We start from the raw sequence: 20,882 nt of genomic DNA, 5'->3' as shown, positions 1-20,882 counted from the left end.
TAAAAATAAATAAATTAAAAAATTAAGTTCTCTCTCAAGTGGCTTGTAGTGCATCATATAAAGAGCACTTTATAAAAATAAACTACATTGCATGGTGTGGACCTGTAAGAATGATGTCACACACTAAAAGTTGCAACATTAGCTTGGCAGTAAAAGGAAGCAAGGAAGGAAATAGAATTCACTGGAGACTACCACCCCCTAAAATAGAAATGTTTCACTTTAAAGGATGGAACTTCTCAATTACTTTGGTAGACCTGTCCTTTAAACTTATTAAACAGCACAGTAATAAAGCCCCCCCAAATGTTAAAGCAAACAAACATCTACTCAGTTTTAAAATTCTTCTCCCAACTTGTGTGATCACAGGTAAAAAGTAATTAGACAAACAGAAACAAGCAATCTAATGGGAAGTACTAGACCACTGAACACTTCTGGAAAGAGGAACTCATAATATTCTGGGAAATGGGCAAGAGATAGTCTTTAAAGAACATAGTTTTGCAAAAATTTTAACATTGTACTTTTATATCCCAAACGATGGAAATATTTAAAAACTCTAAAAGACTTACTACTGTGTTTACTTCACTCCAAGATGAAGTTTTCCCCCTAATCCACGTGGGGAGGTCTTGTCTTAGACCTGAGTACCAGCCTGGGGCAGTTCGTAGTTTAACTCTGGGCTTTGGCCCTGGGCTGAAGCTGGAGAGGAGTTGCAGCTTGCCCCAGGCTGGAATGGTTCATTTGGTGGGGAAGGGAGCATGTGGCTTGGGTAAACACAGAAGAGACCCCAGGGCATGCAGAAACCTGCCCCTTGTCTCCTGTGTTTGTGCCTGCTCCCTCAATCCCTGCTCTCCCCCCTACCTGCCCCCACCACCTCCTACTCCTCCAACTTCCCCCTAACCCCTTACCTTTTATTCCAGCTCTGTCTCTCCAGCCCTAACTGATCAGTGCTGGTAATGTGAATTCCTGGCCAGGTAGAGCCACCGCTGCTGCTGACTACCCCAATCTGGAGCAGAGCAGCAGCAGAAGGTAAGAGGGGGAGGGAGGCTGGCAGGAAGTGAAGGGGGGCAAGCATAGAGGGGATCAGGGGGTGGAGCAGGTTAAAAGGGGGGAGACAGTGTGTGGTAGAGGCAGGAAGAAGGTGAGGGCAGGAATGAGTACACCAGAGGGGTGGCAGTGGGGAGCAGGGGGTGGTGGAGCAGTTACAGCAGTGGGGCTGGGAACAAATTTAGGACAACCCCCCATAATTATATTCTATAAACTGAAGATTGTAACAGTTATAATTTTCCATGTATAGAATCTAATTATTGGTGGGGGGAGGGGGTGTCTTAAAATACAAAGTCATCTTGGATTAGGGTAAATATAGTATACCTGCACAGTTTTGCAAAGACTAATATTTGCTCAGAGCCTCTATGTTTCAGGGAGATGTTGAATAATACAGTGCCAACAACTACTAGATCATCAGGTAGTTGTCAATTATCCCAGCCACATGTTTTGTGAGAGAAACGAGGTTTCTGAAAGGGTACTGAATGCCTCTATATACCTTTTTATAAGTAAAAAGCTACCTCAGTCCTCAAGTGAACTGATAATCAAACTCAGTCTGTTGCTGTAGAAGGTAGAAGCTGGCAGAATTTCGACAAGTCTCTTTGTAACAGGAACAAAGGTCAGATCTCCCAATTCTAATGAGTGTTTGTCTACTTGGAGATTTAAGATCTATTAACTCCTTTCCAGAACAAGTTCTCAGAAAAAATTAAGTGCCAAAAAACAAACAAACAAAAACCCAAAACTATCTGAAAGTGTGTTCTGTTTGTTTAAGGACTTAGACCATTCTAAATAAATAGTTAAATCTATCTGTCTTAAAAACAAAATATATGAAATTGCAGTATTCTGTTTTGCAGACATGATTCAACATGAGTACATGCTTTGAATGCATTTCCTGGGTGATGCCCTGGGGCAGGGCACCTTTGGTGCCTGCCACTTTAAGGGCAAAAAACAGGCAGCAGCCAGGTGCCTGATGAGGGCAGCCATTTTGGACCCAGGAGTATAAGCTGGGCTGCAGTTTGCTGCAGGAGGAAGGAGGTAACATCAGGCTGAGAGGCTGCTCCGGCCACAGTTGGGAGGTAAGAGTAAGGGTAGGGGTAGAGGTGACTCTTTGTCCTGGGTAAGATGTAAAACTGCACCTTGCTGGGGAAGGGTGGTCTGGTGGGGCTCCTAGTGACATGGGAGCCCCCAGGAAATGCCAAGCCAATTACCTCCCCAATGACAGGTGGGTTGGGGTGCCTTATAACCCCAGCCCCACATCCTTGGTGGTGTTCTAACAAGCAGGGGGAGCCCAGGCTTGTTAAGGAGCCCTGAGGCAGAGTGCAGGCCAGAGTAGGGATCTGGGGCCACATTCAGGGCTGTAGAGATGAGCTACAACTCTGTGCCCAGTTTGCTTCAGCCATAAGCCGGAGAAGTAACACACAGAGCAACATCTGGGAGGCACAGGACCCATGGAGGGGAGGTCAAAGCGGGTATTAAGGCCCTTATCAGAAGGGCACGTAATGGGTAGCCTCCTGCCTTAGTAATAACTCTTACATTTTTCCATCAAGGTGTGGCAGGTGAGCAAAGCAGGGTGTTATCCCAGGAGCAGGGCGGCTGGCAGAGACCTGACAAGAAGGCCACCCTGTTACATGCCCCTCTAACTAAGTAAAACTAATAATCTGATTGATAGTAGAAAGGATATAAAGTGAACATTGTAATGAGCTGAATTTAACTGTACAATTTTAAGAAAAAATTTTACAGATACATTACAGCAGGGAATACTCCCAGTTTTATATGCAGGAATTTCCTGAATCTAATCTGTCACTTATTCCTGGCAATATCTGTCCTTTGTTTACATATATTTCATTTTTTTTCTCAAAAAGAGCAGCAGTAAATTACCTAAGTGCCGGACCATTTGTGCCAGATTTAACTACTGTATATATTACGTTTTAATGAAGCATTTCATCCGAACATTTGGCTAGAGGAGCAACTTAATTATCGTACCAGTTGTGTCTAAAAAATCCTAATACTCAAAACATTACCTAAAACACTATTTTCAAACAATGCATAGTAACTATCACTTGTGTAGACTGTTTTCTTATTAAACGTACAATAAAATAGAATGAAATGTCTGGGCTTAGAGGATCTTCCATACAAGCAATAACATTTTAAACACAAGCAGACAATCCCTCTATAATACTTCATTTGTAACTTTCTAATGTCCAGTTTCTCTAGTTTTATGGCATCTATGCTTAGTCCTGCAATCCTTCTTCCGTTTAAAGTCAGTGGGAGTTCTCAATGCCCAAGGATTATAATGAAATAATAAGTGAGAGCCAGTACCATGCCTTTTATGTTTAGTTATAAACTCTCCGTCATTCCTACTCTAGTCTCTTCTCCCACCTCAGTCCTCAAGTGAACTGATAATCAAACTCAGTCTGTTGCTGCAGAAGTGATTTTGATGTCACACATTCAGTGCTTCACTGTAGGGGTATCAAGATCTACCAGATCAGAAATAATGTAAATCTAAACTCAAATACTTAGCAAAAAGCAGCAAGAGAAAACAGGCAAAATATTTCATTTAATTTTAGTCCTTTTGTTCATAAGTGAAATCCAATTTGACATTGTTGCACAACATCATAATCTTTTCTCTTTCCACTGCCATATCCAAGTAGCCAGCTTTAGCCCAAAGGGTTTTTTAGGAGCTAGAGAAAAGAACCCAAGGCCACTGTAGCAATCCTGAGGCCACAGGAGTCTTGTCACTCCTAAATCTTTGCTCCATGGAGGTCAGTAACTGTTGAACTGATGCAGTTCCAGACCCATTCACCAGGTACCTGGTATTCTTTTCACACAACCATTTTTCATCCTCCTAAATACCCCTACATGATGACATGAAAGAATCTTTTGCTAAGCTAGTCTTTGAGAACCCTTCTGTGTTCAGCCCAACTCTTGTCATTTCAGTAAAGCAGAACCAAATCAGTTCATCTGGGCCTATGGTATTTTGAAGATACAAGATTAGCTATTAACTGACAGTACTGTATCACTTGGGTGTGTGCTGACTTATATTGACTGAGCAAGCATCCTGAAACGTTTGTTCAGCAGCACTAATGATATGCTGCACATTTATTTGTAGTTTGACTAAATTTTTACTCAAGAAGTGATTATGAGCTTACAGTGAGCAAAACTCAGAGTTCACACATCTCATTACTCAGTTTCTCCCTCACATTTGCATTTCTCACTTATATGCTTCAGAGAACATTTGTAACATTTTGAAAAAGGCTGAATTTCCCCTTTCATAACAATATTTAATTTTTAATGTTTTAATTTTTATTCTAGAGCTCTGATGATTATGCAGCTTTTAATCCACCATTTAGACACTGTTTCATTATCTTTTTTCACTAAATACATTTTCAGTTTCTAGAATAGTTATTCATATAATGAACATTTTAGTGCATCGAATACACTTAATAACTTAGTGTATATAGCTCAGGTGAGTAAAACTGCAGATCTTGTGCATTATTTCCTTTTCTGGGTATATTCACACAGTAAAAAGTAACCCTTTAATCCCAAGAAATTACAAAATTTTCTACTGTACTTCATAAAGCAATTGAGGTATTTGAATATTTGCTTCTGCCTATACAAACTCATGTGTTTTTATAAAAATGAAATGATTTCAAATACTCTAAAAAGCTATTACAAATTCACCTGCTCTAAAGACAACAATAAAGACAAAAGCAGTAGGTTTTGAAATTGAATCCTTCTCCATCATTGCAGACATACTCCTTGAATTTGCTATTTATTTTTCTCTCGTGTACATGGAAAGAGGGTTCAGGAGAGATGCCAAACACCTTGGCACATAATGATCTAACCTGTTGCATCTGAAACAATGATTATAGCAACTGCTACAGGCTTCAGCACAGCATAACCTATGTACTAGAACTTGCTTCCTGAGAGGTTTCTATTGAAACTACATGGTCAAAATCACTTGGGGATTTACTTTGTTACTTAGAGACATTCAATTTTTTGTTTGATCTTATAAAAATTGTCTTAATACTTCTAAAATGCTATATACAGGACACACCAAATCTAAATCTAAGCAACACAACTCTGTATTTGCATGGCCTCTTTTTCTTTAAAAAAAGTGGCTCTGGGAGAAAAGAATATAGACATTTTGTTCTGATTTTGCTGTATTTGATGTCTTCAGGAAAACAGGAGACTTGGGCACAGATCCATCCCCTCTATATGGAAAGACTGCAGAGATAAATGTCACAGGTACTATACCTATTTAAAAATGTTAGTATTTTCATTCAAATCTGTTTCATTTAAAAAACAGCAGTCAAAAGTTTAAGATTGGAGGCATTTAATTCTAACCTTCAATTTATGTTTTGCCACTTAAATAATTGGCTTGAATTTCAGAAGTTCTGAGCACTTGACTATTGCTACCACTAGTGCCAATGAATAAAGAAGTGTGTTTGCACCTCTGTAAATCAAGCTACTTGTTTTAATACCCAAATATCACTATGGTGCCCAATCTGAACACCCACATTGGAAAATTTTATAGATGACATTTCTAGTCTTCTGCCTTTCAAGGTGAGAGTCAACAAATTGTTACTAACCAAACAATGGACACTGCAATGGAAATATATAAGCTTCATTCTGCCTCTTCTTCCCAAAGCTAACCTCCATTAAGTCTCTGTTTGGAAAGCTAGTTGGGACCTAAATGAAACTAAACAATTCCAGTGAAATGTTAAAGATTGTTATTATTATTATTTTATTAATAATGATTATGATAAAATAATGTGTTTCTGCTCAGTCTCCTCCCATTAATCCTTTTTTTAGAATATAAATTCTTTGCCTCCCTAGTTTTGGGAGTAATAAAATTATCCTGCCTCATTCTGAAAAGGAAGAAAATGAAGATTTCTCCTTCTATTTACCCAAACCTTTTAAATATTATTCCCAGTCTCCTGTCGTGCCTACTGTAAGGAACTTCAACTCAGAATCTAAAATTGGCACATGGATCACTGCTACAAGACAGCCTGAAAGTCACATGGGAGCTTCACAGAGTTAGAAGAGATTTGGATATTACAAAGCTATGATCTATCTTCCCCTTGCTGTCAAATGCTGCATTATTTGAACTGCTTCAAAAGTACTGGAAGGGCCTTTGTTACTGTTGCATTATCACCTGAATACCAGACAGGTTAATTTTCATATATAAGTATGTAAGAGGGAAAAAATATTGTATTAATAATAATCCATGCACGATACCAGAGATATTGAATAAATTATCTAGCTCTAAAGAATTTTCCAAACTTTCTGCTGCCTCAGTTACCCCTGAAATCATGCAATAAGTTAAACTAGAAAATGAGTTAATTGTATATTAACTGTGTAGTAGGAGTGACAGCTGTAAATAGATGTATATGACAATGATAATAGGGAACCAGAAGGAAACAAGGATACAATAACGGAAATCACCTCATCTGAGGTTGAGGGAAAACTTAGACTGCTTTCTATGACAAAAATGTCAGGGCACAGGTAACCGACATCCCCAACTGAAAGAACTGGAATATGAAATACAATATCCTGAAGTAGGGATCATCAATGAATCTGTCAGGTAGTCCCCCTTGACTGAACAAGAGCAAATATAGTGCCGATGTCCAAAAAAGGAAAAAAAAACCTATGACCCAGTTAACTGCCAACTGATCAATTTGACTTTAACTGTTAACACCAGTGAGGTTTCTGGAAGAACTATGTGCACTTACAAATTTATGAATGACAATACACTAATAGATACTACCAATACAGAGAAAGACTAATCAACCTTCCTTTATGATGAACCTTATGGCGTGGAGTAACAGAAACAGCATGAAACTTAATAGTGCAAAGTGCAGTCATGCACTTAGGGAGGATGCCAAAAACTTCTGCTGTAAGACAGAGACAACAGAAGATGAGAAAGATGTACTGGCTGATCATCACATAGCCTGATCTGCAAGTGTGATGTGGCTGTGGAAAAGGCTAATTCAATCCTTGGGCGCATTAGGCAGCATATTTCCAAAAGAGACCATGAAACATAAGAACCACAGTACAAGGCATTGGTAAGCCCACGTTAAGAATAGTGTATACAGCTCTGGTTAGTTATGTTTAAAAAAGATTAATTGAAATTAGAACAGGTATAAAGAAAGGTCATAAAGAGAAGTTTAAAAGAATATGATTATTCCTTCTAACTGTATTTTTCAGGTGAGTATCAGAGTGGAAAAAAGCTATTTAAGTTAAAGAAAAACATAGCACAAAATCAAATGGATAAAAACTGGTCACATAAACTTTTGACATTTAAACTTGGAATCAGAAGAAGGTATAAAATCATTTGAGGGGTAATGGTCTTCTGGAATGGCCTTCCAAGAAAAAAAAAACAATGGGGGCAAGGAACATGAACTGTGTCAAGATGAAGACTGATAAGTTTATGGAAAGAACAAAATCATAAGGGGGATATTCTTCAGGTAATATTCTAGTATAGCATATGAGAATCTGAGTACTTCATATCCCCATAAAAGGGCTAAATGTAAATTTAAGTGCGTGCGCACATGCATAGGGGCCAGGAAGAAATTTTTCTCATGAATGAATTACGGGTTTCAGGGGTTTTGTTTTTCCACTTTCCTCTAAGCCCCAGAACTTTGGCAAGTCAGAGGTCAGAGTTTGACTGTGCTGCACTGCTGCTCCAAAGCAGAATATAAGAGCTCCTCCTGTTTCTAACTGTTAACTAAAGCTTGCTTGCTCAATGTTACTGTTCACCAAATTTAGGGGCAGGAAAGAATTATCCCCAGGGCAGACTGACATGGATCATGTGCTTTTTTGCCTTTTTCTAGAATGCTTGCTGCTCTTCCTGGGATCTTTTTAACATATTCTAAACCAAGTGTGGCCACCTGTGACATGCATGCCACAGGTGCCAATGGTGGCCTCTCTGTGTGGTATGAGGTAGGTAGGTCGGAGAGGGAGCAGGCAGCAAAGCACCAGACAGGGCAGAGAGCAGAAAGCAGAGGAGCAGATGAGGCAGAGGAAAGAGATCCAAGTAGCGCTCAGAGAGGGTGCAGGGCTAATTTGTGGCACGTATCAAAAAGGTTAGCTCCCACTGTTCTAGCCTAACTAATTTCCTGCCATTGCACTAGGCAACGCACTGTTTGTGCTCTTCTCTCCTTTGCTTTTTATCTGTGGTATCTTGGATGTAGTGATACTTTTTATAGAGTGTTTTGTGGTCATGGTGTGCAAGAGGGGCTGAAGTTGACATTCTTGTGGACTTGGATAAATGGTTGCCTGCAAATGCAGGGGACCAGAGTAGATGGTCCACGAGGTCCCTTCCAGTCCTATTTTCCTATGTTCCTATGACATTTCCCTACATTTCCCAATGTTTCACAAAGGCTCCTACAAAAACTTCCCTCTATACAATCATGACATTTTCCAGCTTTCCTGGACACAACCTGCAAGGTTCAGTAAGCCATTAAAATACTGAACTGGTACTAGATATTATAACAGGTCAGTGCCACTATTTACAGGGATCTGTTCAAGAACTCAGGTCAGGTATTCAGTATGCACAGTCTTGTAAGAACATAAAGAAAAGTCTTGTATCCTCTCTTAATATTTGGATGCAGGGCCTGCAACTTGTACTTCTGTATCTTTTGATAGCTCAATCATCAACATTTTGTGCAATTAGTCATAAAAAATAACACTCAACTCAAGGCAGGCACAACAGGAGGTAAGTGGGGTGGGGACAGGCAGCAGGGGGCAAGGTGACTGCTTTGCTCACTGCCTGCCCCCTACCCCATTACTACCCCCTCTACTGCCTCCCCAACTGTCTGTCTCCTACCACCTACCCCGTTACAGCCCCCCCTCATCAACTTTTTTCCCCCACCACCTGCAGTAGTGGGGCTTGGACAAATTTAAGATGATGCTCCAATAATTAGATTCTATACACAGAAAATTATAACAAATTTATAACACTTTCTGTGTGTAGAATCTAAGAATTGGGTGGGTTGCCTTGTATTTGAGTAAATCTGGTACATTTCTGCCAACATTACAATATCCACTCCCATTTTTATAATGAATAGGGCAGCAAAAATCTGTTCCATTGGGAAGAGCTGATCCCCAAGACAAAAGAACTGCTCCCTTTTCCTTCTTCCTGCTTATGCCTAAGGCATACAGTGTCTCTATGGTTCCTTGCCTATTCACTCAAATACTTAAATAACACATCTATACCTCTGGAAATGGGCATTTATATGTGGGGGAAACAGAGCAAAAGGATGAGGTGAGGTCTGGCAAGCTAAACCTTCTGCAATATTTCATGTACTCAATCTAATACTCCATAAATTCACCCAAACTGGCACCCACTCCCATCCATGAACCCAAAGTTTTGTCTGCCCAATTAACATAGCAAATCTAGAACCAGCCAAGTTTCCTACTCCAGCTCCTCACCTGACCACATTGGGGTGCTCAAAGGTCTCCAGGTGCCTCAGTACTGCCACCTCACGGATGGTGGAGAGCGGCATCCCCTCCTCGCTTGTCTGCACCCGTACCCGCTTCAACGCTACAAAACGACCTCCATTCTTCAAGTCTCGGGCCTTGAATACCTTCCCATAGGCTCCTTCGCCAATCTCAGCCACACATTCATACTGCTGGTCAGTCAGGTTCGTGCTGTCCTTATCCATGCTGGCACAGCTTCTCCTTCTGTCCCTGAAGTCTCAGATGTACTGCTGAACTGGCTGTTGCCTGCAAACTAGGACTTCGATGGCACTGACACAGTCCCACAAAAAGTGTATGCAGAGCTGCTACTACTAGAGGAACAAGTTGAATGGTCTCCCTCCTTGCTCCCCTCTCCTGCTTCAGTACAATCCTCAAAGTGCCTTCTTTCTTGGCAGTTCTTCAGCAATTATCGTACAGCCTTTGGGATCATTGTCTGTGTAAAGTCAGTATGATCTAAAATACAAAAACAAAGCAAGAGAGGTTCATTTGTGCTGGGTTGCCTCCCTTCCAGCCCACAACATGCACATTTCACTTCACCATTACTTTGTATGGTTTAATAATTGTGAAAAAATAAACTACTGTGCACTATTGGATTAAATGGGTATATACAAAACATAATATGCAGAGGAGTGAGGATATGTGGAACACAGTAGGACTATAGATGTATAAATGACATTATAGGTTAAGTTGTAAGCACAACACTGTGTGGTTAATATGGTTTGCACATAGTATTACGATAGGGCTAAGTGGATCGGTTGTATGCTTTGGGATTACACTGAACACCAGACAATGGGATACACACCACTTTATGATAGACAGGATGCATAGCAGAGCATGCATGATTGGGATTTACGATCAAGAGTGTACAATTTACAAGTCTGCTGAACATCTTATGGTGCAATGTTTGGGCTATACCCAGCAATTTATTATCAACTACCTATCTGAACTAAGATAGCATTTCAAAGTCCTGATCTCAAATCTATTTCCCTGTGTGCCAGGCAGCAGTCAAATATATAACAAGAGCCAGTTCCTGCCTTGCAGTGCCTGAGAGGAAAAATATGGCCATGAGCATATATTGCTAAGTATTTTGTGATGAGGTGTTTCCTACAATATGTAATCTTAATAATTGTAATCAGGTAAATGCAAACAGCAGTGCAAGCATTTTCAATACTGTAAGACTGATTAGTGGGATTGTGCTGAGCACCGTGTGACCGGACAGGTGAGGGGAGCTAGCCTTGAGTACCAGCCTGGTCAACAACGACTGCCTGGAAAGCATCTTCTTCACCCACCTGCTGCATGACCTTCGGCAAGTCCTCTCCCCTCTCTGTGTCTCCTCTCGCCCCCCCCCGTGCGACGGGTGCAGCCAGAGAGATAGTCAACTCTCTCGGGCCACTACCAAACTTACACAAAAGGGCACTGATCTCAAGCCTGGGGTTGTCCGAAGTAGTATTTGAATTCATAACACCATCCCTGCCTGGCCAGGGAGGCTGGAGAGAAGAGCTGACTTTATACCGTTGTGCTCTTCCAACTTCAGGGTGCCGCGAACAACCCCTGACCTCTGCCAACCTGTTGGCGGCTCCCTCCTGCAGCCCGTTAAAGGCAAGGCCTGTGCCTCGCTGCCATGTTACCTGCCTTGCCCTTTGCTGCAGCACACCCCCTTTCCTGCAGGCAACAGAGAGCCCTTCTCTGCACCCACGGGGAAGGCAGGGCCCTGAGCGGCGGGTGCGGGGCACCAGGTCCAACACCTCAGCGCTGTGGTGGGGCAGTTTGGGGAGGAGGAAGGGAGCAGCCTCGCGGTCCCCGCCGCTGCCGTCGCCCGGCCCGGCCCGGGCCCGGCCCCACGCGGCGCTGCCGGAGCCCCTGCGGCCCCCTCGGACGGGCGCCCCGGGGAAGCCCCCGGGCAGGCCTGGGAGCGGCGGCCGCAGCTGCACGTGGAGCCCCGGGGACCCCCCCACCCCCTCCGCCGCGAGGTGCGGGCAGCACGTGGAGCCTCCCGCATTACCTGGGGCCGCCCCGCGGGGCGCGCAGAGCCCGGCTAAGCCGCCGCCGCGGGCAGGAATGTGCCCTGTGAGGCGCCTCCCATGCAGCTGTGCGGAGCACGGGCCGGAGCGGGCACCCGGCCTTCATTCACATGGTGATGTCCCCGGCAGGTCCCCGCCGCGCCGGCCCGGGCCACACAGGTAGCGAGGCAGCTCCTCCCCGGCTCCGCTGCCCTCCGCTCGCATCCTCCCGCCGCCGCCGGGCTGCACCTTCGCGCGCGGGGCGGGGGTTCGGGCTCGCCCCAGAGCCCGGCCTGCTCTGCCCCCGCCCCTGCCCGAGACACAGAGAAAGAGAGAGAGAGAGAGAGAGAGAGAGAAAGTCCCGTGTTAAAGCAGCCCGCAGCGGATCAAAGCCGGCAGGCTGCAGCCGCCCTGCGCGGGGCTCTGGCGCAGCCCTCCCCGCCGCTCGTTCCGGCCGGGCCCCGGCCCCGGCCCCGGCCCCGGCGGCCCCCGCTCCCTCCCTCCCTCCCTCCCTCCGCGCCTGGGAGCAGCGCCTCCCTCCCTCCCCCTGGCTTTCCCACGCTGGCTGAATGTGACTTGACCCCGTTTCAAAAAAGTTTGACATAGTGCTTCAACATTTCCGCATTCCTCCGGGACTACAAAGGCTGCGGCCGCCTCCTTCTGCTTTCTGTCTCTGCTCTCTGTCTTCACACTCAATGAAATCCTTCATGTGCCTCTGCCAAAGGCGGCCGCATACCGCGAGGGTCGCCGAGGCGGGAGGCAGGCACCCACCCGGCCCCGTGCGCCCTGCCCGAGTGCTCGGCGCTGCAAGAACACCGCCTGCAGCATCGCCTTGCCTGTAACACCCCCGCAAAACAAACAACAAAACAAAACAAAAAACCCAACCCAACCCAAAATGCTTGATGGCCCAGCTGGGGAAGCTCTGTGCAAACAAGCTGGGAATCAATACTGCTGAATCTTCATTGCTTGAGACTTTCCATGCACCAATCTCCCAGGAGAGCCAGTCCTGGCAGGAAGTTTCATTACTCAGGTGCAAAAATTGGTTCAGAAATGATACCTTTTATTAGACCAAATAGGATGCAGCAATTATTTATTGTGTTGCTGGAGTTATGTATCAGATGCAGCAGTTATTTACTGTGTTGATTAGATTTCTATACCCCCCCCCATAAAGGCTTGCGAGATCATGGCGGGGGGCGGTTTTGTGCAAGCCAAAACGGTCAAGAGGAGCCCCTACCCCGCAGGGCGGCGGGGGGACGGAACTCGAGGCTGACCGCTTTGCTGAGGCAGGGAAGGCTTTGGGCAAAGTGGGTTGCGGAAAATTGAGGAAATATTTTCCACGGAAAAATGCAGATGCCAATCTGCTCTCCCACTGCAAGTGAGAAAGGCCAGGTATCGGCAGCTCACCCTCTCCCTTGGCCCTAGCTGCTCCATTCCACCAAATGCGTCTAGGAACCGCTGGGCGGTTCTGGAGTTTACAGCCCACAGGCCACGGGGGGAGCGGGGCAGACCCAGAATCTCTCACTTCTTTTGCCAAAAGGGCACTATGCATAACAATTCCTTCTGTTTACCAGCAGAAGCCACTGGTATATAGGATGTTATGTACCTAGGTCTTGATCTGCTGAAGCTGACTTAGCAGTTTTATGTACATAAGATCTTATGTGATTAAAAGACTTAGGGTCCGAGAGACATGCACAGAAAACAGTTTTTTGTTGTAAATTTTTTTTTATTTCATGGGTCCTCTGAGCTGTCATTAAGTCCCCTGGCTGAAACAAAGCTTGGGGTATGGATTCAATGGTTCATGCCAAAGATGAAGACTAATAAATTGGCACTCTCCATCCCTGTTCCTGAGTGGTTTCAAAGCATCACTTGGAATGAGGATGCTGAGAAAGACCCCTGGCTTCATCTTCCAGAAGGGTCAGCTTACACCAATGGAGATCTGGAAGCCTTTAACAAAGTTGTGTGTCCTGTGTACCAATTTTCGCAGAAATCCATGCAAGCACTGAAGGATCTGCAGGAACCTGATTTATAATCTGATTTTTTAAAATTAAATATGCAGTCTTATACAATAAACTTTGTTAAATGTAATGTTAATTTTGCAAAAGGTAGTGACAACTTGTTAGAACAAATCCTAGCAAAAATTAGAAAGCTCAGAACTTAAGGTATGTAATAAAATGAGCTAAAAATCTAAATATACATAAAACTTCTTTTAAACAATAATTTTAGATATGCACAACTGACATAATATCATAACTACATGGACATTACCTCTTTTTCATTTTTTTAATATTTAGAATTTTCTAACTAACATTCTTGACCTTTTTACTGAACTGTTTTTTTCCTGAACAACTTTGGACCAGATTCAAATCCACAGGTACATGGGATGTAAAATCTCTCTCTCCCCCTCTTTGCATGAAAGAGGAGCCACATACCTGCTGGCACCTTTCCAAAAAGATTTCTAGATATTTTAAAATTCTAGCTTGGACTCTACTGGAACCCTATTTTTGGAGTCTGCCTGACCAGACACTCAATCTTTTAAACACTTAAGTGTACAACTTACTAATGGATGCAGGAGGGATAATGTTGCTATTTGGGATTTTCATTTCCATGGCAATTATTCTGTATTGAAATCTGCAACTTTAATATTTCATTAAGAACCACTGCAGACAGTTCATAAAACTCCTCCTCAAAGCACTCTGCCTACCCAGCTCAAGAATGTATGTGATGGTTCTATATGGTATAAATGTTTTCTCTACATAAATTTGTAATGATCTCAGTATATTTGACTACTGAAAACATAAATGTGTTATGCTACCAAACTGAATGAGTCAACAATGTTTAATGTTACACCATTTTACATTATGAAGATGCCACATTTTACAAAGCTAGCTGTGATTTCAGAAATATTTTCGAGAATGTTTTAAAGTGTTAAGAAAGTGTTTCTTTTCTCTCTTTTCTTGTGAGGCCAGGTAATTTAGTCCTACTGTCCAGGGCTTAGAGGAGACTTATAAACCTTGAAAATTACCTAAAATAAGATTTCTGTATGAAAAAAAATTGATTTCAGGCAGGAATTTCAAAAGATAATTTAGTGTGAAAAGCAATAAGTAATAATGAGTAACACAACAAACCTTTCTGCCCAGAAAAAAATTGCTTGCTTGGATTTGATTAATTAAATACTATTTGAACTTTAAAACAATTGCAATAGATTTTAAAGCCATAATTGCTTCATATAACTTGCTTTGTGAAACAGGTAAAATTCAGAAAAATAGAATATGCTATTGGATGTGAAAAAAGCCATTTTTGGTCTTCTTTTGAAAAAAACCATAAAATATTTATTGTTCCAATTTCATACCAGAGACATTTTATACTTCAGTGTTTCTGTTTTAAATATACATTTTATTTTCACTTTGTATCAACAAAGAGAATAACCCACATTGTTTTTATGGTGTAAAATGTCTTCATTGATTTATATTTATTTAAAACCCTATATCCATTTTGGGGGACTGGTATTGTAAAAGTCCATTAAATATTACTAAGAAATGAAGTCAGAATAACTGAGTTTTTGGTAATTCTGCATTTATTATTATGAAATTGTTTGTTGTACTGAAAAAATTGCTCTTCTGACTGAAAGGTTAGGAGAAAACTGCATTCTCAACTTTTCTTTAAATCTACCAGTTTTATTTAGTGGAATCTTTTTTGAACTCTCTTCAGCTTTTAAACAATGCTTTTAAACAGAAACTTATATGGGAAGGTATTTGAGTGCAATTCTATATTTTATTTGTTTGCAATCTTAATTAAAGTATGATTGCATGACCTTGTAAATAACACCCCGAATTATTTTTGTTGCTTTAGTGAATACAAAATGCATTTTAAAAGTAATATAATTACTGAAATAAGCATACGACAGTTTATTTGAATAAACTGGAAGTGCTAGTATCAAGAACTGCTATGAATAGTCTAAGACTTTCAGAAAGAAAGATGCACACTGCATTGTTTTGTTTTGTGTGTTTCATCTCTGTTTCAGGAACTGCTAAAAGTTTGTTGGGGATTACACAGTTGGTTTTACAGGAAATCCTCATGCAAATCAGAATGAAACTTATTCTTCAGAAATAACAGAGGTTTGGGGGGAGAATGTGGCTATATATACACTATTATTCAATATTCCCTATTTATGTCTGTTTAACTTGCAACATCCATTTTAGCTGACAAGGTATGATTTTTACCCTTTTAGTAAGGCAATCCTGCACACAAAAACACTTAGGTAGTTGAAAAACTAAGTAATGTTTTGCCAGAATAGACATAAATCAGTTGAGTTAGTACTACAAATCATGGATAATTGTAGAATCCCCTAATACGAAGATAATCTTATAACACTAGAGTGAAATTTAAATACTAGAGTAAAATTTAAAAATATATTATAAACGGCCTTTATCAAGTGTAAAGAATTTTTATAAGTAAAATAGTGTTCATTACCTGTTGAAATATCTTAAAAAATCCATATTTCATAAATCAAAGATCATGTTGAATTTAGAAAACCACTTCTTAATTTAACAATTGCATTATATAATTTTGTGTGAACACTTGAAATGTCAAGATATAGAAAATACTTTTTAAAACTTCTTTTAATAGAGCATAGACATCATAGAGAAAATGTATCTATAACAAATGCAACATAGACTTTATACTAGTGTTTAATTAAAGAAATCAATTGTCATATTCACATTCTTAATTAGTAAAATCAGAATACACATCTCTGAATTGTGTTTTCTGAAAGGCACACCAGCTTATAAAAACATCCACAGAGTGTTTTAATTAATGCATATGACACTAAAATAATGTTCTAATCTATGTAAAATGTATATAACCACTGTATAATTGGCAGTCATTAAGGTATCTGAAGCCAATTTCAGCATGATTCTGTTTAGTTTATTTTTCTTGCAATCAGTCTTTGTTTATAGCTGATAATTTTGTTTTACAAAATTTGTTTACAAATTGTATTTTTCTATTATTGGAATAATAAATTATAGTCGGGGACTATTGCTGTTTCCTAATGTAAAGAAGTACTCTATAATGTTATGTAATTCAATGCCCACATATTTTCCCCTATTTGTTTGTATATGCTTTAGTAATTACAAGTCCTAGTGAGAGCCAAGTAAATATGCCATGTGAAAAGTATGTCTACAAAACAGGGTAAGCATACTTGCTCTAGGAAAAGCTGGATCTTTCTAATGGGTATATTTGACTAATATAACATACGTAACCTATATGCCCTCCTCTTTAGACAAGACCTTTGTTCTAGAATGTTATTTTTTCCATTATTTGGTGCCTTAATATCAGCCTGTGCCATGGAAGACTAATAGAAAAATAGGTATTTTTCTCTGAGTAAATAATTTCTTGCCTGTTGTAGCAGGGTTGGAGTGTTGTTGTAGCTATGGTAGTCCAGTAAATGTATGAGAAACAAGTGTTTTTGTTATATCTTTTATTGGACCAACTATATAGTTCAGGCACAAAGAACCCAAAGCTTGTCCAACTAGTGTTCTGAATATACAGTTGATCCAATAAATGATGACACCAAAAAAACCCAACCTTTGCCTATTGCTACTTTTATTATTGTATCATGTAAAAACCTCTAAATGAGATCTGGTAGCCCCTAAATGAGGTCTATATTGTGTTGGGCACTAAACAGATATATAATAGCTTGCAATCTAGACAATTAAGAAAGACAAAAGATATGAGGGGAAACAAAGGTACAGAGAAGTGAAGAGACTTGTGTAAAGTCAATTAAAAAGAGAATCCTGTATACTACCCATAATTTACAGATCCAAACATACAGCTTCAGAACTAAAGACATTTAAGACATTTAAGGAAGGTAAATGACTAGCATTTTATCTGCTTTCTTCAAGAATTTAAAGTTTTCTCTTGTTTTGTAATCATCAGGGTCCAACCCGTCATCACTGATCAGTGATCACTCCATGTGACCATTATTTATTAGGGATTAGATTCTTCTCTACACCCTTCTGTGTCCTTGTTTTCTTTTACTGACCTATATATCTACTCTGATATGCGTATGTGCATATGTTTATGTGCAAACTAGAACATGCTACATACAGGGCACGTCTACATGAGACGCTATTGTGCAGTGATTACTGCACGTTTATTTAGTACTTGTATAATCAAGTAACTTGTATAATCAAGTAACTGGAGTTACTGTGCAGTAATGCCAGTGAATGCCTTTTTAGTGATGCTACTGCACGGTAGCCTAATAATACTGCCCAGTAGTGTATTAGCACTGTTGGTGCTGTGATACACTCTACTGCACAGTATTTTTCAGCTACTGCACAGTTAGTGTCTCATATAGACATGCACACACACACACACACACACACACACGTATAAATACACACATAATCAATACAGGAGGAATAATGTTGCTATTTGAGGTTTTCATTTCCATTGCAACTTATTTTATATTAAAATCTGCAACTTAAAATACTTCATTAAGAAACACTGAACCGCACAAAACTCCTCAAAGCACTCCGCCTACCCATCTAGAGAATGTATGTGATGGTTCAGTATGTATAAACATTATGTGTGTGGGGGGGGAGGGTATGCTCCAGTAAAAGCCTGATCTTGCATTGTTAATATTCCATATGCTTCTCCTGATTTAATAAAACATTTTTTGTTTTTGTTTTTTCCAATGTCTATCCAATATAATTAAGAACTTGATAAAAAGAGGGCCAGTGTTTTAGCTGGTGTAGATGAACATGCTCCATGGACTTATATAGAAGAAAGCTATCAAACAAAAATGCTACTCCATTTGTCCATCAGCATCCTATGCATGTTGTGAAATGCACATCTATGAAAAGTGACTTATAGTTTTAACTTACAGTCAAAGTACAGCTCCAATACAAGAGAATGACTACAAAAAAGGCACCAAAATTCAACAGGTCTTACACGCAGTAGTGTACTGCAGTATCCGGAGTTCACTATCATAATATTTTATTATTTCTTTATCCTGTTATCTCTATAGGAGTAGGTAAGCAGGATAACAGTGTAGCTTATGCAGTAGCAAATTGTTAACTAAGTTCTAGTGGCAGAATCCTTATTATTTATGATGCAGTTTAACTCAAACACCAGGTTGAGTCTACAGGGCTGGCGGGTAGCAAAAAAGAAAAAAAAAAATCACTCATGAATTGAGGTGATTTGGTCTGGAAGGCATTGTGGGATAACTATGATGACTATTTTTACAAATTCACATTTTGCAATAGAACTACATAATGTTTGGCACTTTATAAATATTCTGACAACTTCTTTGACCCAGTCTGCCAGAAAGACTGATGTAGAAGATAAGGTGTTACTTAGCCACCAAGTGTTACTAGGGGCTATTTATCAGTTGCTGCCTCAAACATATTTTTTTAAAGAAATTCTTCATGTTCCAAGCCAAATCAGCCAAATCAAGTCCAAATCCATGAGTCAGTCCAGAACCATAAGCTGCTGTCTCAAACCTCTGAAAAAGCAGGACTTTGGTAATAGATTAATTGATTATTATGTCCAGGGTGGATAAATGATGGCCACCATTTTGCTATTGCCATTAATAAATTGTGTTTTATTACTTGGAGATGACTGTATTTATTGTATAATACAATTGATGATGCAGTAATCAGTTGTTCCCCATGTTTGCTGGAGGTTGGACAAGATATAATTAACTTAAGTCACAGCAAAGAGGATTAGGAAACATCAACTATTATAAGGAGACTGAACCCTGGAACATGGTACCCAGGGAGGTTGTGGGATCCTCTTCATTGGAGGCTTTAGAGAAAAGTTTAGACAAAAAAATTGAAGCATAGTCTAGGTGCGTTAATCCTGTCTTAGAGTAAGGGATGGACTAGATGGACTCTTGTGGCCCTTCCTAGCCCTCTATTTCTATTATTATCAATATTTGCTTTCCTAAGTACAAAGGTGACAGCTGTATCTATGTTCATAAAAGAGGTAGCATTCAAAACAGGGAATATGCTATCTGAAAGTTATTGCAAATGGAGGGTGGGGAGAAGAATTTGGTGCGCAGAATCCTGTAATACCCTACATCAACTCTAAATATGTTTCCACGGTAAATAAAATATGCTTAGTTTTGATCACATTCTCAGCAGTTCCATTTAAAAACATAGCAATAGCTTCAGAGGGGATAAAAAGCTTGTTTTATAAACCTAAAAAAACCAGAAAGTCCTAATGACAAGGTCAAATCATAACAGCAACAAATATTATGTAGTATAAAAGTGTAGAGTCAGATTATATTAATGGTCTTCTGCTGCCCCATCCTCTGTTCACTGGCACCATTTACACATTCACTATTCATCATAAACAGGGTGTGCAAAAATTAAAAAATACCAAAGTACTCTCAATGGGCATATCCAGATGAGTGTGCATGTGTGGCTTGCAGCACCGCAAAACCCTCTGTGGTGCCACAAACCACACACGCTGTGCATACTCACATCTGTTGTCAAACTGTTGTAGACCAGGACAATAAAAAGTCCTTTTTTACATATGTGGGGAGCTGGAGGAAAAGCAAGGGCAACATTGGACCCCTGCTAAACCAGGTGGGACAACTGACAACCGATGTCCAGGAAAAAGCCAACTTGCTAAATGGATACTTTCACCAATCCCATGGGACACCCCTGCCCATTACGGGACATGGAGGCCCGGGTAAGGGAGATTCCTTGCCCTCCATCAGTGCTGACCTTGTGAAGGAACACCTTGAGAGGTTGGACACCTTCAAGTCAGCCGGTCCTGAAAGTTTACAGCCCAGGGTACTCAAGGAGCTGGCTAGCATCATAGTTAAGCCCCTGGCACAGATGTTCGAGAACTCCTGGCACTCTGGTGAACTGTCCAAAGATTGGAAGAAGGCCAATGTGGTCCCTATCTTCAAGAAAGGGAGGAAAATGGATCCAGCAAACTACAGGCCCATCAGCCTGACCTCTATCCCGGGAAAAGTCTTAGAAAAGATTATTAAAGAGGCCATTTTTATCAGACTGGCTGATGGCAACATCCTGAGGGATAGCCAGCACGGGTTTGTTGCGGGTAGGTTTTGCTTGAACCACTCTTATTTCCTTTTACAACCAGGTGAACTATCATCTGGACAAGGGAGAGGAGATTGATGTTGTATATCTTGACTTTAAAGAAGCCTTTGATCTAGTATCCAATGATTACCTCTTGGCAAAACTGGCTAACTGCAGCCTCTGGTCCACCACGATCCACAGGCTGGGGAATTGGCTCCATGGTTGGACCCAGAGGGTGGTACTTGACGGAAGTCAATTGTCGTGGTGTCCTGTGACCAGTGGGGTCCCTCAAGGCTCTGTCCTTGGACCTATA

General features: G+C 40.9%; 1 protein-coding gene and 1 long non-coding RNA gene across 3 annotated transcripts in view; one reads left to right on the top strand and one right to left on the bottom strand.

Annotated features, from left to right (window-relative positions):
* CDK6 (cyclin dependent kinase 6) overlaps nucleotides 1-11,991 on the bottom strand; it is a 212,324-nt gene extending 200,333 nt beyond the window's left edge. The window contains exons 1-2 of one of the 2 annotated variants that reach the window (XM_059729002.1): nucleotides 11,522-11,991; nucleotides 9,472-9,972 (exon numbers count right to left, since the gene is read on the bottom strand). In XM_059729002.1, coding sequence (XP_059584985.1) covers nucleotides 9,472-9,704 — 233 coding nt within the window. In that variant the 5' untranslated portion in view covers nucleotides 9,705-9,972; nucleotides 11,522-11,991. The remainder of the gene's footprint in view (nucleotides 1-9,471; nucleotides 9,973-11,521) is intronic. The other variant, XM_006270135.4, reaches the window with a different exon arrangement.
* LOC109285794 (uncharacterized) lies at nucleotides 1,902-6,806 on the top strand. The gene is made up of 3 exons (XR_009462654.1): nucleotides 1,902-2,111; nucleotides 5,216-5,283; nucleotides 5,972-6,806. It is a non-coding gene; the product is annotated as an uncharacterized LOC109285794 (long non-coding RNA).
* Nucleotides 11,992-20,882: the final 8,891 nt, after the last annotated feature.

This window comes from Alligator mississippiensis, chromosome 5 (assembly GCF_030867095.1).
Source record: "Alligator mississippiensis isolate rAllMis1 chromosome 5, rAllMis1, whole genome shotgun sequence".
Taxonomy (NCBI): domain Eukaryota; kingdom Metazoa; phylum Chordata; order Crocodylia; family Alligatoridae; genus Alligator; species Alligator mississippiensis.
This window is presented reverse-complemented; position numbering and strand designations above follow the sequence as displayed.